The sequence below is a fragment of the Salmo salar genome, chromosome 10, assembly GCF_965601325.2.
Source record: "Salmo salar chromosome 10, fSalSal1, whole genome shotgun sequence".
NCBI classification, from domain to species: Eukaryota; Metazoa; Chordata; class Actinopteri; order Salmoniformes; family Salmonidae; genus Salmo; species Salmo salar.
In genome coordinates this window covers 98,645,250-98,661,985 of record NC_138300.1, presented here as the reverse complement: position 1 = coordinate 98,661,985, position 16,736 = coordinate 98,645,250, and the positions used below count along the sequence as shown (strand labels likewise).

The 16,736-nt window shown below is 41.8% G+C and overlaps 1 protein-coding gene across 1 annotated transcript in view; it reads right to left on the bottom strand.

The window, feature by feature from the left end:
* The window catches only part of LOC106561326 (uncharacterized), a 31,630-nt gene extending 16,061 nt beyond the window's left edge, over positions 1–15,569 (bottom strand). Inside the window, exons 1-3 of the mRNA XM_014125166.3 lie at positions 15,076–15,569; positions 14,684–14,809; positions 13,818–14,500 (exon numbers count right to left, since the gene is read on the bottom strand). Of these exons, the coding sequence (XP_013980641.3) occupies positions 13,818–14,500; positions 14,684–14,809; positions 15,076–15,538 (1,272 nt within the window). The 5' untranslated portion in view covers positions 15,539–15,569. The remainder of the gene's footprint in view (positions 1–13,817; positions 14,501–14,683; positions 14,810–15,075) is intronic.
* Positions 15,570–16,736: the final 1,167 nt, after the last annotated feature.

Genomic DNA, 16,736 nt, shown 5'->3' with positions numbered 1-16,736 from the left:
GGCGTTGCAAACACCATGCTCTACCAACTGAGCTACCAACTGAGCATTGTAGCTGCCCATAGCATTGAAGGCAAGGGAAGCTAGCAGGCTAGCAAGCATTTGGCCTCCCTTGATTACAAAAAAAAAAGTATAAAACATTTGCCAATCAGCGTTGAGCTAAACTGTGTGAGCTCAACTGGGAATGGTCCTGGCGCACCCAAAAAAACAGTCAAGGGAAGCCAGCTTGGATTTTGGCGTCACTCCTATGAAATCCCATTGAGAACATATGTCATTGGTAGAAAAACTTGAATTGTTGCATATTGTTGTGTTGTCCTCCGGTGGCTAGCTAGCTAAAATTGTCCCTTCCCTAAATTAGCCATAGATGGAAATAGGGATTTGGACTTCTGGTTTTACTTAATTCTTCATACTGGCCAATGATTATAATGGTTATTCTGATCCAACCATAAATTCATACTGTGCCCCTGGACAAAGAGGATGGAAGTTCAATATGTAGCTAGATGTAGAAGGCTAACTTTAACTAGCTAACGTTGCCCATGAAAAGATGAAGTTAGGTTAGCGAGCAAGCATTTTAGTCAGGTAGCCTAGGACAACAAAAAATAAGTGTGTACTCTCTGACAGAGTGATAGACCATTTCGTCATTATGAAAAAGAGAAGGGTGGCATTGGCGTTTCTCTACAATTAGGTTGAGTCAACATGTTTTCTACTTACACGAACACACAGAAATCAGAACCATGGACAGCCACATAATTAGCTTACGTTGATTGTCACTGTATTAGACTAAGCAGAGGTGATTTGATGATGTTGAAATGGTCCTGGAATAGTGGAGGCAGCTCCTGTTTACTTTGCGACTTGCGGTAAATCTCTGTGGTTCTAAATCAATAGTTGTCTAGTCGTACGAAAATGCCGGAAACATTAATTTGCTTGACCATGCTGTAGGTCATGTAACTGTCTGCTACATGCAATATGCTTTGTGGACTTGACAGAGGTTGCAATCCGGTTTTGTGATAAAACAAAGGTGTGGTTGAATTTATTATGCCACTGTCTTCTTATTGTCTCGGCCATTAGTCCTATATATCACGATCGTAAGGCATATGAATTAACTTGTTATGGATAGGGGGCAGTATTTTCACGGCCGGATAAAAAACGTAGCCGATTTAATCTGGTTATTACTCCTGCCCAGAAACTAGAATATGCATATAATTAGTAGCTTTGGATAGAAAACACTCCAAAGTTTCTAAAACTGTTTGAATGGTGTCTGTGAGTATAACAGAACTCTGCTGTAACGTGACACTTTGTAAGGCTCCCATAGGCTCTCAGAAGGCGCCAGAACGTTGAATGATGACTCTGCTGTCCATGGCTGAAAAACAGTAGCGCATTTGGTAAGTGGTCGATCTGAGAACAATGAGACGGGTGCGCGCGTGCACGTGAAGAATCCATTTTAGATTTTGAGTCTTTGAACGGAAAGGACGTCTCCCGGTCGGAATATTATCGCTTTTTTACGAGAAAAATCGCATAAAAATTGATTTTAAACAGCGTTTGACATGCTTCGAAGTACGGTAATGGAATATTTTGAATTCTTTTGTCACGATACGCGTCCTCGCGTCACCCTTCGGATAGTGTCTTGAACGCACGAACAAAACGCCGCTATTTGGATATAACTATGGATTATTTGGAACCAAACCAACATTTGTTGTAGAAGTCCTGGGAGTGCATTCTGACGAAGAACAGCAAACGTAATCCAATTTTTCTTATAGTAAATCTGAGTTTGGTGAGTACTAAACTTGGTGGGTGTCAAATTAGCTAGCCCGTGATGGCGAGCTATCTACTCAGAATATTGCAAAATGTGCTTTCATCGAAAAGCTATTTAAAATCGGACACCGCGATTGCATAAAGGAGTTCTGTATCTATAATTCTTAAAATAATTATGTTTTTGTGAACGTTTATCGTGAGTAATTTAGTAAATTCACCGGAAGTGTTCGGTGGGAATGCTAGTTCTGAACGTCACATGCTAATGTAAAAAGCTGGTTTTTGATATAAATATGTACTTGATTGAACAAAACATGCATGTATTATATAACATAATGTCCTAGGAGTGTCATCTGATGAAGATCATCAAAAGGTTAGTGCTGCATTTAGCTGTGGTTTTGGTTTTTGTGACATTATATGCTAGCTTGAAAAATGGGTGTCTGATTATTTCTGGCTGGGTACTCTGCTGACATAATCTAATGTTTTGCTTTCGTTGTAAAGCCTTTTTGAAATCGGAAAGTGTGGTTAGATAAAGGAGAGTCTTGTCTTTAAAATGGTGTAAAATAGTCATATGTTTGAAAAATGGAAGTTTTTGGATTTTCGAGGAGTTTGTATTTCGCGCCACGTCTTATCATTGGATATTGGAGTGGTGTTCCGCTAGCGGAACGTCTAGATGTAAGAGGTTAACAGGTTATAAAGCAAACAACGCAATTATCACAACACATAATAAAAATGGTGCCGGAGAAGAAGGCTGACGTTTTACGTGTCCCCAACCTATTGTGATTTTTGTTAGTTTATTCGCGTTGTTTAACTTATTTTTTAACTTATTTTGTACATAATGTTGCTGCTACCGTCTCTTATGACCGAAAATAACTTCTGGACATCCGGACTGCGATAACTCGCCACGGACAGAATGCTCTTTTCCCTTTAACGAGTGTGACGCGAATGATATACTGCTTTCTCGGGAACATGCCCAGATCCCCGTGATTTGCGTGAAGAGGAAGCGGAGAAAAAGGGGCCAGGGGCCAGGCTGCCTTCTGAGAATTCGTAGAGAATTCCCACTTCCTTCCCTGCAATCTTTTGAGAATAAAATCAATGACCTTTGCGGAAGATTAAACTACCAACGGGACATTCACAACTGTAATATCTTATGCTTCATGTAGTCGTGGCTGAACGACGACACCATCAACATACAGCTGGCTGGTTATACGCTGTACCGGCAGGATAGAACAGCGGCTTCTGGGAAGACAAGGGGCGGCGGACTATGTATTTTTTTGGGAAATAACAGCTGGTGCACGATATCTAAGGAAGTCTCGAGCTATTGCTCACCTGAGGTAGTGTATCTCATGATAAGCTGTAGACCACACTATCTACCTAGAGAGTTTCATCTGTATTTTTCGTAGCTGTTTACATACCACCACAGACTGAGGCTGGCACTAAGACAGCATTGAATTAGCTGTATTCCGCTATAAGCAAACAAGAAAACGCTCACCCAGAGGCTGCGCTCCTAAATTAAATCTGTCTTACCAAATTTCTATCATCATGTTAAAAATGGGCAACCAGAGGGAGAAAAAAAACAACTCTGGACCACCTTTACTTCATACACAGAGAAGCATACAAAGCTCTCTCTCCATTTGGCAAATCTGACCACAATTCAAGCAAAAACTAAAGCAGGAAGCACCAGTGACTAGATCAATAAAAAAAAGTGGTCAGATGAAGCAGATGCTAAGCTACAGGACTGTTTTGCTAGCAAAGACTGGAATATGTTCCTGGATTCCTCCAATGACATTGAGGAGTACACTACAACAGTAATTGGCTTTATCAATCAGTGCATCGATGACGTCGTCCCCTTAGTGACCGTACGTACATACCCCAACCAGAAGCCATGGATTACAGGCAACATCCACACTGAGCTAAAGGCTAGAGCTGCCCGGAAGCTTATAAGAAATCCCTCTATGCCCTCCGACGAACCATCAAACAGGCAAAGCTTCAATACAGGACTAAGATCGAATCGTACTACACCGGCTCTGACACTCGTCAGATGTAGCAGGGCATGCAAACCATTACAGACTACAAAAGGGAAGCACAGCCGAGAGCTGCCCAGTGACATGAGCCGAACAGACAAGCTAAACTACTTCTATGGTCACTTCGAGGCAACAAAATAATATCAGTTTATTTCATCTTTATTTAACCTGTTGGGGGTAGGGGGCAGTATTTACACGGCCGGATAAAAAACGTACCCGATTTAATCTGGTTATTACTACTGCCCAGAAACTAGAATATGCATATAATTATTGGCTTTGGATAGAAAACACCCTAAAGTTTCTAAAACTGTTTGAATGGTGTCTGTGAGTATAACAGAACTCATATGGCAGGGGTTTTTGCCTGTTATACGTGAGAAGATTCTGTACAGGAAGTGCCCTCTCTGACCATTCCTTGAGCTTCTTGACTCTGTTTATTGAAGACTGAGGATCTATTCTGTACCGTGACACTTCCTACGGCTCCCATAGGCTCTCAGAAGGCGGGAAAAAGCTGAATGATGTAATTCCAGCCCCAGGCTGAAACACATTAGCGCTTTTGGCAAGTGCTCTATCAGAGGACAATGGGCTGAGGCGCGTGCACGAGTCGACCCCATGTTTTTATTTTCTTTCGTCTTTGAACCTAAACACAGATTCCCGGTCGGAATATTATCGCTTTTTTAGGAGAAAAATGGCATAAAAATTGATTTTAAACAGCAGTTGACATGCTTCGAAGTACGGTAATGGAATATTTAGACATTTTTTGTCACGAAATGCGTCGTGCGCGTCACCCTTCTTTACCATTCGGATAGTGTCTTGAACGCACGAACAAAACAGAGGATATTTGAACATAACTATGGATTATTTTGAACCAAACCAACATTTGTTATTGAAGTAGAAGTCCTCGGAGTGCATTCTGACGAAGAACAGCAAAGGTAATCCAATTTTTCTTATAGTAAATCTGAGTTTGGTGAGTGCCAAACTTGGTGGGTGTCAAAATAGCTAGCCATGATGGCCGGGCTATGTACTCAGAATATTGCAAAATGTGCTTTCACCGAAAAGCTATTTTAAAATCGGACACCGCGATTGCATAAAGGAGATCTGTATCTGTAATTCTTAAAATAATTATGTTTTTGTGAACGTTTATCGTGAGTAATTTAGTAAATTCACCGGAAGTTTTCGGTGGGTATGCTAGTTCTGAACGTCACACGCTAATGTAAAAAGCTGTTTTTTGATATAAATATGAACTTGATTGAACAAAACATGCATGTATTGTATAACATAATGTCCTAGGAGTGTCATCTGACGAAGATCATCAAAGGTTAGTGCTGCATTTAGCTGTGGTTTTGGTTTTTGTGACATTATATGCTAGCTTGAAAAATGGGTGTGTGATTATTTCTGGCTGGGTACTCTCCTGACATAATCTAATGTTTTGCTTTCGTTGTAAAGCCTTTTTGAAATCGGACAGTGTGGTTAGATAAAGGAGAGTCTTGTCTTTAAAATGGTGTAAAATAGTCATATGTTTGAAAAAAAGTTTTGGGATTTTTGAGGAGTTTGTAATTCGCGCCACGCCCCATCATTGGATATTGGCGAGGCGTTCCGCTTGCGGAACATCTTTAATATGAGTATGGAAGGAGAGTTTACAGTCTAGCCAGACACCTAGGTATTTGTAGTTGTCCACATATTCTAGGTCAGAACCGTCCAGGGTGTGACATTGTGTATGAGCTTGTGGGCCAGTAGCTGTAGCATTTCTTGCTTGGTCTTAAGCACAAGAGAGGCTGTTGTGCTTCGGTGGAAAAAGGATACCACCTTCATGATCCTCCCAAGGAGGCGGTCCATCTGGTTCACTGAGATTCCCCTTTGGGATGCTAAATTGATCACATGCAAAGCAAGCTATCTGTGGCCCCAGTCCAGCTTCCATCACTGCTTTTACTTGGCATTATCTGTTGTGATTGGGATATTGCTATTGGGCCTCTCTAGCTTCCACTCTGCTAATGCTCCTAGCAGTACCAGCGCCAGATTTGTGCCTGTGTGAATCTGAGGGAGCGTGTCTGTAGCACAGGACTTCGCAACTCCCACTCCTCTGTGGTGTTGTGAGAAGTCAGTCACGTAGCTTTCCGTTGCCCTGGAGGTCAACCCGTATGTGGTGAGGGCAACAGAGGATGCCTTGGATAATTCATCAAAACTTTTATCTTTCCCTGTCCATAAAGATCTGGCACGATCTTCATACTGAAGTGGGTGCGTGAGGGGATTTCGTAGCGTGGCTCAAGCAATTTCACCATATTTTTAAATCCTTTGTTTTCTACAACAGAGTAAGTGCGCCATTGTTCAGATGTTTCCCTACCGGAGTTACACAGTAATAGCGTCACTGCTATTAGCTTCACGACATACTATGGAACGCCGTTTGGGTCTTTGCGTGTCAAAAAAGATATGACAAATCATTTTGTAGCGTGGCTCAAGCAATTTCACCATATTTTTAAATCCTTTGTTTTCCACAACAGAGTATGGCCTCATGTCTGCAGCGATAAACATCCCAATATATTTGGTGATGGCTTTAGCCCAGTCTGATTCTGCAGCAAAGGGCTGCTTAAATGCCGCGGTGAGAAGTTGTCTCTTGGCTGAGTTGGCTCCTGTCACTGACACACCAGGGTGATGACGCTTTAAATGTTTGGCCATGCTCAATGTATTTCCATGATCATACGGCTTTCTTGTGGCACAATGCCTACACACCGTAAATGGTGATGTCCACCCCCCTTCTTCCGTCATCATATTTGACAGGGAAGCCAAAATGCTCCCATACATGAGACTTAAATGAAGCGGGAGGCTTTTCCAGTTCTTTACCTCCTCCACTAGCCATGGCTGTCACTGCTCTATTTTATTCTTTGCTTTTTGCAACGCGAGCATCCAGGATTGATTCAACATGCCCCGTTCACGTGAACAGTACACAGAACTGCTTAAAAAAAAAATCAAATCAACCTTCAGGCTTCAGAGTAAAACACAGCACGCATCTGTCTTGTCTTTATCTTTTCACTGCAACGAGATTTAGGGAATTACTACTTTAAAAAGTAACAGCGGCAGTAAAACTGTTTCACACTATGATGATTAAACTTTGCAATTGATCCGCAGTTCACATGCGTGCCGAACCGTGGGGGGTGATCCGTACGGATTAACTACGGTCCGTTACACAACTAATAGTCACTTTAATAACTTTACCTACATGTACATATTACCTCAACTAACCGGTGCCCCCGCACATTGACTCTGTACCTTTACCCCCCCTCTCCGTATCTCACTATTGTTATTTTACTGCTGCTCTTTAATTACTTGTTACTTTTATTTCTTATTCTTAACCATATTTTTTAAAACTGCATTATTGGTTAAGGGCTCATAAGTAAGCATTTCACTGTTTTATCCGGCACGTGACTAATAACATTTGATTTGATATAGTTGCAAGAAAAAGTTTGTGAACCCTATGGATTACCTGGATTTCTGCATTGATTACTCAAAATGTGGTCTGATCTTCATCTAAGTCACAATAATAGACGAACACAATCTGACTAAACTAACAACACAAACAGCTGTACATTTCACATTTTTATTTAAGACATTGAGTAATTATTCACAATGCAGGATGGAAAAAGTGAGTGAACCTCTGTGTTAACGACTTCTCCAAAAGCTATTTGGAGTCAGGTGTTTCAATTAAGATGAGATTGGAGGTGTGGGTTGCACAGGTGCCCTGCCCTTTAAATAAAGGCACACAAAGCCTGGTTACTGACAAATCTGTTCTCCAGAAAGATTGGTTAGTGTGAACCATGCCTCGACCCCAACAACTTTCACAGAGCCTTAGAATACGCATTATAGAGATGCACGAAGCTGGAAAAAGTTACAAAAGCATTGCTAAAGACCTTGGTGTTCATCAATCCATGGTAAGACAAATTGTCTACAAATGGAGAAGATTCAGGACTGTTGCTACTCTCCCTAGGAGTGGGTGTCCTGCAAAGACTACTCCAAGAGCAAAAAAGGGCAATCATGAAAGAGGTGAGAAATAACCAAAGGGTAACAGCAAAAGACCTCCAGAAAACTCTACAAAAAATGGAAGTCTATGTTCATGTGTCCACTATCAGAAAAACACTGAACAACAATGGTGTTCATGGAAGGTCACCACGAAGGAAACCACTGCTGTCTAAAAATAAACATTGCGGCATGTCTCAGGTTTGCCCAAGACCGACCACCTAGATGTTTCACAACGCTTCTGGGAAAATATGCTGTGGACAGATGAGACATTTGTTTTACTTTTTGGGAAAAATGCACAACGCTATGTGTGGAGGAAAAAGGGCACTGCACACCAACACCAAAACCTCATCCAAACTGTGAAGCATGGTGGAGGGAGCATCATGGTTTGGGGCTGCTTTGCTGCCTCAGGGCCTGGATGCCTTGCAATCATTGAGGGAACAGTGAATTCAAAAGTGTATCAAGACATTTTATAGAAGAATGTCAGGGCAGCAGTCTATGACCTCAAGCTTAAGAGAGGTTGGGTGATGCAACAAGACAATGACCCAAAGCACACAAGTAAATCAAATAAAGAATGGCTGAAAAGGAAGAACATTTGTGTTTTGGAATGGCCAAGTCAGAGTCCTGACCTTAACCCAATTAAAATGCTGTGGCATGACCTGAAGAGGGCTGTGCAATAAAGACAACCCAGAAATATTGATGAACTGAAACAGATGAGGGTAGGAATTAGGGACGCACAATATATTGGTGAACATATCGGAACTGGCCGATATTAACTAAAAATGCCAACATCGATATCGGCCCAATGTCTAGTTTAACGCCGATGTGAAAAACCGATGTCAAAGCTGACGTGCATACCTATATAAAGCTGACGTACTATGGAACGCCGTTTGGGTCAAAAAAGATATGACAAATAACACTATTGACAATAACACTATTTGAGGCGTTAAATAAGCTTTTAATTTGACACGTCAAATAACACAGTTCTATTATAGATTGTGTGTTCTGAATTTGCATGTGCAAGCCAAGCGCCACCAGTACTATCAGTGGCACTGTCAAAGCTGTACAAAAAAAGTCTGCAAACACCGGCCACGAACGATGTGTTTACAATACCTCGTTGGTAATAAAGCATCATTTCTTTGACTGCAACTTCTGGGGTAGCTAGCTTGATACCTAGCTAGCACCAATACAACCAGCCTGAAAACAATGACCAGTAGAACCTGCAGTCATTTTCACTATTCTTAGCAATGATATAGGAATCCTTGTGAGTAATTATTAGCTAGGTAGCCACTTGTTGTTCGCCTATTGAAATTTAACTTTAGTTCATGAAAATGAATAGCTAGCCAGCTACTTAACCTTGTAGCCCAAAGCTAACGTTATAAGCAGCCAGCTAGCTTCTTCTGGCTAGTGAGGCTCGACCTGACAGGGTTGTGTTGTGAAGCTAACAAGAAGGATTAGGCATAATAGCGCAATTTGCAGTCTGCCTTTCAAAATACAAGTACCTCTTTGAAAGTGATGCAGAAGGTTACAATTAGTGGAATCATGCCATATTTATACTAGATAACGTTAAACAAGGTAGGAATGTGAAGCAATGAAATTAGGTATCAGTCTACTCGGTGACACCAACAGAATACAACTGTGAAGAGTTCATGCAAATATTAGCGTTGTAGCTCTTATCGCGGGACTGTGACTGTGAAATCACCTCCCCAATCAGCCAATTATGTGTATTGACATTCATATTGCACTGTACAGCTTTACCTAAGGATTGGGGATCAATGAAATGGGGTAACAGTCTATTCAATACCCAAGCTATTTTTTGCCCAACGTCCTCCTCAGAGTTATCAGACTCCAAAACATCCACGTAGTATTGTTTTTCCTCTGGAATAGTGTTGACAATAAACGTGGTTCAATTCACAGTTGTTTCAGGGTCCCACAATAAGAGCTATGATGCTAATGTTCTCTGGGTGTCACTGAGTAGACTGATACCCCATGTCATTGATCCACAATCCACAGGTAAAGCTCTACAGTGAAATAACTATGGCCCCAATGCAATTATAAAGTATAATAGATTGTGTGATTTCAACAGCTTTTTTGTCAATTTAACAAATTATTGTCTTTTGTTGATTTTATATAACATTCCAATCTCGTTTAGCATGATCTATTCAATTATGGCATAATTCTACTATTTGTGTTCGTTTGCGTCACTGTCAATGACGTACTTTTAATTTGAAGGCTAACCTCAAAGTCCACTATTGTGGCTAATCCTTATTGTGGCTAGCGTCACAGATGGGTCCCACCACCATAAATCAAATAAGAACTGTCTTATAAAGGAGGGTTATTTTAGATGACACCTAGGTATATAGTTAGCTAGCTAACTATAGCTACTGAAACAGATGATGTTTTGCGATGTTTTTGGGGAAGAATATTGTTTGCATCCATGAGCTAGCTAGCTTTTTTTATGACCAGCACAGCAGGTGCGCGAGACAACTTTACCAGCATCATAGCATATGAATCGATGAATCGTTGTGACATTTGTGACATGTGTAATAACTACTTTAAAAATGTATGAACGCGTTAAATTATTATGTGACGTGCAGTCATATTCAGGTCCTGATTGGTTAACATGCTTATTTGACATTTATCTTTTTTGACATGCAAAGACCCAAAAGGCGTTCCATAGAAATCCTGGTTGAGAAGGAAATGACTGAACAAATGAACAACGAAACAGCACAGCAAGTATGTGAGTTGTGATGATGTTTTACTGGTAATGGGGACATACGTAAATGCCAACAAAATAATTTTTGGGACAGTGTGGTGTGTGTGTGTGTAACCTCCATTTAACGAGGTAAGTTAGTTAAGAACAAATTCTTATTTACAATGACGGCCTACCCCAGCCAAACCTGGACGACGCTGGGCCAATTGTACGCTGCCCTATGGGTCTCCCAATCACAGCCGGATGTGATACAGCCTGGATTCGAACCAGGGACTGTAGTGATGCCTCTTGCACTGAGATGCAGTGCCTTAGACCGCTGCATCTGTGTTTGTGTGTCAACTATTTCACTGTACTAGAATGCTTAAGGCCGCTAACATTTTAAATATCGGTATTGGATATTGGTATCATCCAAAAATGTAATATCGGTGCATCACTAGTAGGAATGATTCAAAATTCCTCCTCAATGTTGTGCAAGTCTTATAAGCAGCCACAGGAAGCGTTTGGTGGAGGTTGTTAAAGGAAGATCTACAAGTTACTAAATTCAAGGGTTCACTTTTTCCAGCCTGCACTGTGAATGATTACTCAATGTCTTCAATAAAAATGTGTCATTAGTTTAGTCAGATTGTGTTTGTCTATTATTGTGACTTAGATGAAGATCAGACCACATTTTATGAGTAATCAATGCAGAAATCCAGGTAATTCCAAAGGGTTCAAACTTTTTCTTGCAACTGTAGGTTGCAATATGGCTATGGGTCGAGGGGCTTGGCTTCCCCAGTGATTTTACCCACGCACCGCTACTGCCTATTTGTTGTTTATCAACTACGTGGAAATTCCCACACCCAATTTGTGAATAAGTACAAGTAGCCTTTGTCATTCTTCGGAACTCGCTAGGACAGGAAATTACATTGAAATAGCGGCAGGAACTTCCTCTGGAGGGTCCTTTAAAACCCTTAGACTAAAATGTTTGTGCCCCCGCGGAAATCTAACATAAAAGAGATCCCCATCAAAATCCATCTGTTTAAGCTAGAAATATCCAGGTTTTTTTTGTTGCATAGGCTGTGTCTCAATCCATCACATCCGCTGTTATCGCCCTTCTGTATCTGCAGTGAAAGGTGGCAGAGCTAGAGTGGTGTTTGTCAGATCATGAGACATCCTGAAAATCGGTCTTCTAACGAAAACGTCTGTAGCGTTCGAACTGTTTGGCCTACAAACTATTATGAACACTCTAATGAAAGATGAGACTCATGAATAGGATGGTGCTCTCCGTTTTGCACAAGATTCATCTGAAGGTCCCTGGTACCATACCAGTATGGAGATAGTTTAGTGCCTAAAATAAGGGGATAAATACATGTACAAATAAAAATTGTTTCCTGATCTTTATCTCTCTCAGATATAGGACAAACACCTCAGAATAAACATCCTTTTGATTTTTTAGGGGACTATCTGTTGTTCCATGTAGTAAATCAGTCATTCAACGAGTTTCTATTGGCTAATAGCAATAATGCCAAATTCAATGTTTCATGCAATCATTTGTTTAGTTTTTTTTAAATGTTTTTTTTTAATATACCTTAGGGGGTCTTAAAATTCTAAATCAAATAGCTAAATAATAGTTGGCATCACAATCTTAAAACAATTCCATATGTTAGCTTAGAACCCCCCGGTTTTGACAGGGCTTAGATTCTAGAGGGTTAGTAAACACTGCCCTCTCACCATTCGGTTTACAAATCTCCACTGACCTCATATCAACAATCTTTAACCTCTCACCTGCCTTACCTCAGGAGGCCTGACGCCGCATGCAAACACAAACAGGAAAACACCTAAAATGCGCAATTTGAGTATGTTCTTGTTTGTAATGTGTAAGCCCAGTCCCACAGTCATCCAACCACTATTACTCAGGCTTTATTTGGGAGACTACATTTACAACTGTACTTTTTAAAGCACATTTTAACTCATGCTTCTCTGCCAGATATCACTGAGTTGGTACATGCCACTGTAATGATAAAAGCTTTGTTTACCTAACCCGGTGTACATCTCATGCAGCTGTGTGATAGTGTCTGCTAGTAGAGACAACTCTGAAACCTGTGCAAGCTCTGTAACAAAACAAACTGCTGCCGTGTGTTTATTCTTAACTGTAAAACTGGAACTTGGAGGGAATGACCTCGTAAGGTTAAAACGTGAGGAACTCAACCATCTGTGGTCATGCAGATTTGCTACCTTTAACCCGCTCACACAGTGGGTAGTCATGTAATTGATTAAGGGAATTCATCTAGCCATACAATAAGATTGAGATTTTTTTTTAAATAAATAATTAATTCATACCAGAAACATCTAGCAGTAGCAAGTGTCTGTCTTATGCCCCAATTCACATAGCTAATGGCAACCGAAGCCCACTAATAATCCTTCAACACGCTGCAATGTTTGTTCACATGATAGAATCACATTAAGTAGTAAGTGACGGCCTGTCATCTTCAGCATTGCTGAATGCTCAACCATGTGGTGTCTCACATAGAGAGCAGTAGACCTTTCAAACTATCTGCAGGGAGGAAGGAAACAGGGTTGCTAGGATACAGAACTAAGAGTCCCTGGTCGAGGGGAAATATAAATGCAGATTCTGAAAGTAAACAAAAACACTCAGAGAAGAGTGAAAGAGTCACTATCAGAACCTACTGAAGAGTCAAGGAGTCACACTAGTAAAACCTACTGAAGAGTCAAGGAGTCACACTAGTAAAACCTACTGAAGAGTCAAGGAGTCACACTAGTAAAACCTACTGAAGAGTCAAGGAGTCACACTAGTAAAACCTACTGAAGAGTCAAGGAGTCACACTAGTAAAACCTACTGAAGAGTCAAGGAGTCACACTAGTAAAACCTACTGAAGAGTCAAGGTGTCACACTAGTAAAACCTACTGAAGAGTCAAGGAGTCACACTAGTAAAACCTACTGAAGAGTCAAGGAGTCACACTAGTAAAACCTACTGAAGAGTCAAGGAGTCACACTAGTAAAACCTACTGAAGAGTCAAGGAGTCACACTAGTAAAACCTACTGAAGAGTCAAGGAGTCACACTAGTAAATCCTACTGAAGAGTCAAGGAGTCACACTAGTAAAACCTACTGAAGAGTCAAGGTGTCACACTAGTAAAACCTACTGAAGAGTCAAGGAGTCACACTAGCAGAGCCTAGTGAAGAGTTAAGGATTCACATTAGTAGAACCTAGGGAAGAGTCATGCACTTTGAAGTCACACATATACCTCAGCACCAGTGTGTGAAAGTGGCTGGAACTGAGGTGGTGATTCTTTGGGATGATTATAAAGCATTCTCATCCATCCACTGACCTGAGTGTGGAAGTTGGCCATGGTGGTGGTCTCTATATCCTTCTTCCCCAGCACCTCCATCTTGACCGGCGCATTGGGGAACTTGTAGGAGAAGTAGTCCAGAAAGTCTGGTAGGTAGGAGGCCGCTCCATGGATGATGCCCATGACGTAGTGGGCCGCTTCAGCTTGGTCCTCGCTGAATGACAGGGTGACAAATTCCTGGGCGAAGCGCTGCATCTCGGCCGGGGAGAGACAAGCCAGCTGCTGGCAGTAGGCGTGGGCCACCGAGGCTCCTCCGTTGGCCTGCTGCTCCACGTGGATCAGACGGCCAAACTCCAGCCCTGACATGCCCTGGGACTGGGCACTGTGGAGGGGGGAGCCATAGCCCAACCTCTCCCTGACCATGGAGGCAGTGGAGGTGGACACGGAGGTAGTAGTGGTGGTGCTGGAAGGATCCTGATGGGGACTTGGGAAGGTGTGGAAGAAACTGTTATTGGTGATGTAGTTACTCCTGTCTTGTGTGTTGAGCAGGTCCGGCAGGTCCACAGACACACCAGAACACACCGTCTGACTGGAGCGGTGGTACATCTTGGGACGGCTGCGTCTTTCCCTCTCGCAGTCTTTGTGCTTCTTTTTCTTCTTCTTCTTTAGCTTTTTCAAGAGGAGCTCGTCCTCCGTGTTGACTTTTGGCTTCTCTGTTGATTCTGCAAGGAAGAGAAGACAGTGTAAGCCAACAGGTGTAAATAAGATGAGTGCATGACTTACCTACTTCACAGCTTTTGACTCAATTTATTATGAGGGAAGCTAAAACAGTGTGAACACCTCACATGGAAATGACCAACTTGGCATTGAATCTCCATGTATTCACCATTATTTTTAATCCATACCTTTCAGTGGAGATTTCACCTCTCCGTTCTCCCTTTTATTCACAACCATAACTTGGTGGTTCTTCTCCCTGTCCCTCTCTTTATCACTCTCCTTTTTCTTCTCTTGCTCATCTTTGCCAGTGTGGTCTAAAATAGAGAAATTGAATACAGTTTAAGTAACAAACACATTGATTCTGAACCATCAACATTTAATTCAACTTAATCTCAACTGTAGGCCTTTAAATCAGTCAGTGGTATAATAATAATCTACTGGGCCTAGTAGCATTATGTAGGCCTACTGTACAGTAGCAATGCTTAACTAATGTTATCAGCTGGCTTTAGTTATTTCAAACCTAGTTTTCGTGACTTTTTACATTCCATCTGTAATTTAAGACTGACAATGTTGACCCTACCACACGCTGTTTCACCGTTCTCCGTCTTTGTATGGCAACTCCCAGGGTTCACTTTCTCCATGAGTGAACTCTGCGTTTTAGCACTCTTCTCCTTTTCCTTGTGCCGTTTCTCATTCGGCTTCTTCACTTTCGCAGGAGAGGCGAGAAAGTTGCTGATCTTGAAGATCTTTCGTGTGAGAGCTGGCGCGGTGGAGTTGCTCGGCTTGGCCGGGCCGAAACTCCATTTCGCTGGGCTTCCATAACTCTGCTTCCCGTTGTGTTTTTCCCCTGCACACACTAAGTCCCCGTTCAATTTATTGTGTTTCAAACTCTTCTCCTCGATTCGGACTTTCTTTGGCGGTGGAGGGTAGACATCATTGGAAGACTGTAGTCGACTCTCTGGCGGTATTTTGGGTACCAAGGGGTTTGGGGGATTTGTTTTGCCATTAGCTGAGAAATGCATGGAACCTACGGACTCGGCCATCTTGGAAGTTTCTATTTTTTACGCTCACACGTAGCTGCTGCGTGACTGAGAGACAGAGGAGGGGCGGTCCCTTGTGAAGTACGTCAGAAGACAAGAGGCGGGGGGGTGAAAAGAGTAAACACTGTTGTTTACATGTTGCAAGCGGGAAAATCGAGCTGTCATTTATACAATTTACACTATGCACAATGTAAGTCAACTACATTCTTACAATGCATGTATATAGTGGACATTGTCACAGTAACGTTATCTCCATGTGCGAGATATACTTGAGATAGTGAAATAAATGAGGACATTAGACTATTTTTTTTAACCTTTATTTAACTAGGCAAGTCTGTTAAGAACAAATTCTTATTTACAATGACAGCCTACCCCGGCCAAATCCTAACCCAGACGCTGGGCCGTTTGTGCGCCACCCTATGGGACTCCCAAACATGACCAGTTGTGATACAGCCTGGAATCGAACCAGGGTCTGTAGTGACGCCTCTACCACGGAGATGCAGTGCATTAAACCTCTGCGCCACAAAGATGTGAGTATTTGTATTTGTATTTATTAAGTATGTCCCAGCAGCTACTCTTCCTGAGGTCCAGCAACATTAAGGAAGTTATATATTATTTCAAATATTACATGACATTACATTTCTTAACACTTTGTCCAATACATTTAGTATGTTCCCTCAGGCCACTATTCCACTATCACATATGTACAATACAACATCTATGTGTACGTGTGTAGAGTGTGTGTCTTATGTGTATGTGTGTCTCTGCCTGTGCCTGTATGTGTGTCTCTTCAAAGTCCCTGCTGTTCCATACGGTGTATTTTTATCTATTTTTTAAAATCTGATTCTACTGCTTGCATTAGTTACCTGATGTGGAATAGAGTTCCATGTAGGCATGGCTCGATGTAGTACTGTGCACCTCTCATAGTCTGTTCTTTACCTGGGGGTTGTGGGGTATGCATGGGTGTCCGAGCTGTGTGCTAGTAGTTTAGCAGACACCTTGGTGCATTCAGCATGTCAACACTTCTTACAAAAACAAGTAGTGATGAAGTCGATCTCTCCTCCACTTTGAGCCATGGGAGATTTACATGCATATTATTAATGTTAACTCTCCATGTACATTTAAGGGCCAGCCGTGTTGCCCTGTTCTGAGCCAACTGTAATTTTCCGAGGTTTCTCTTTGTGGCACCTGATCACAAGAC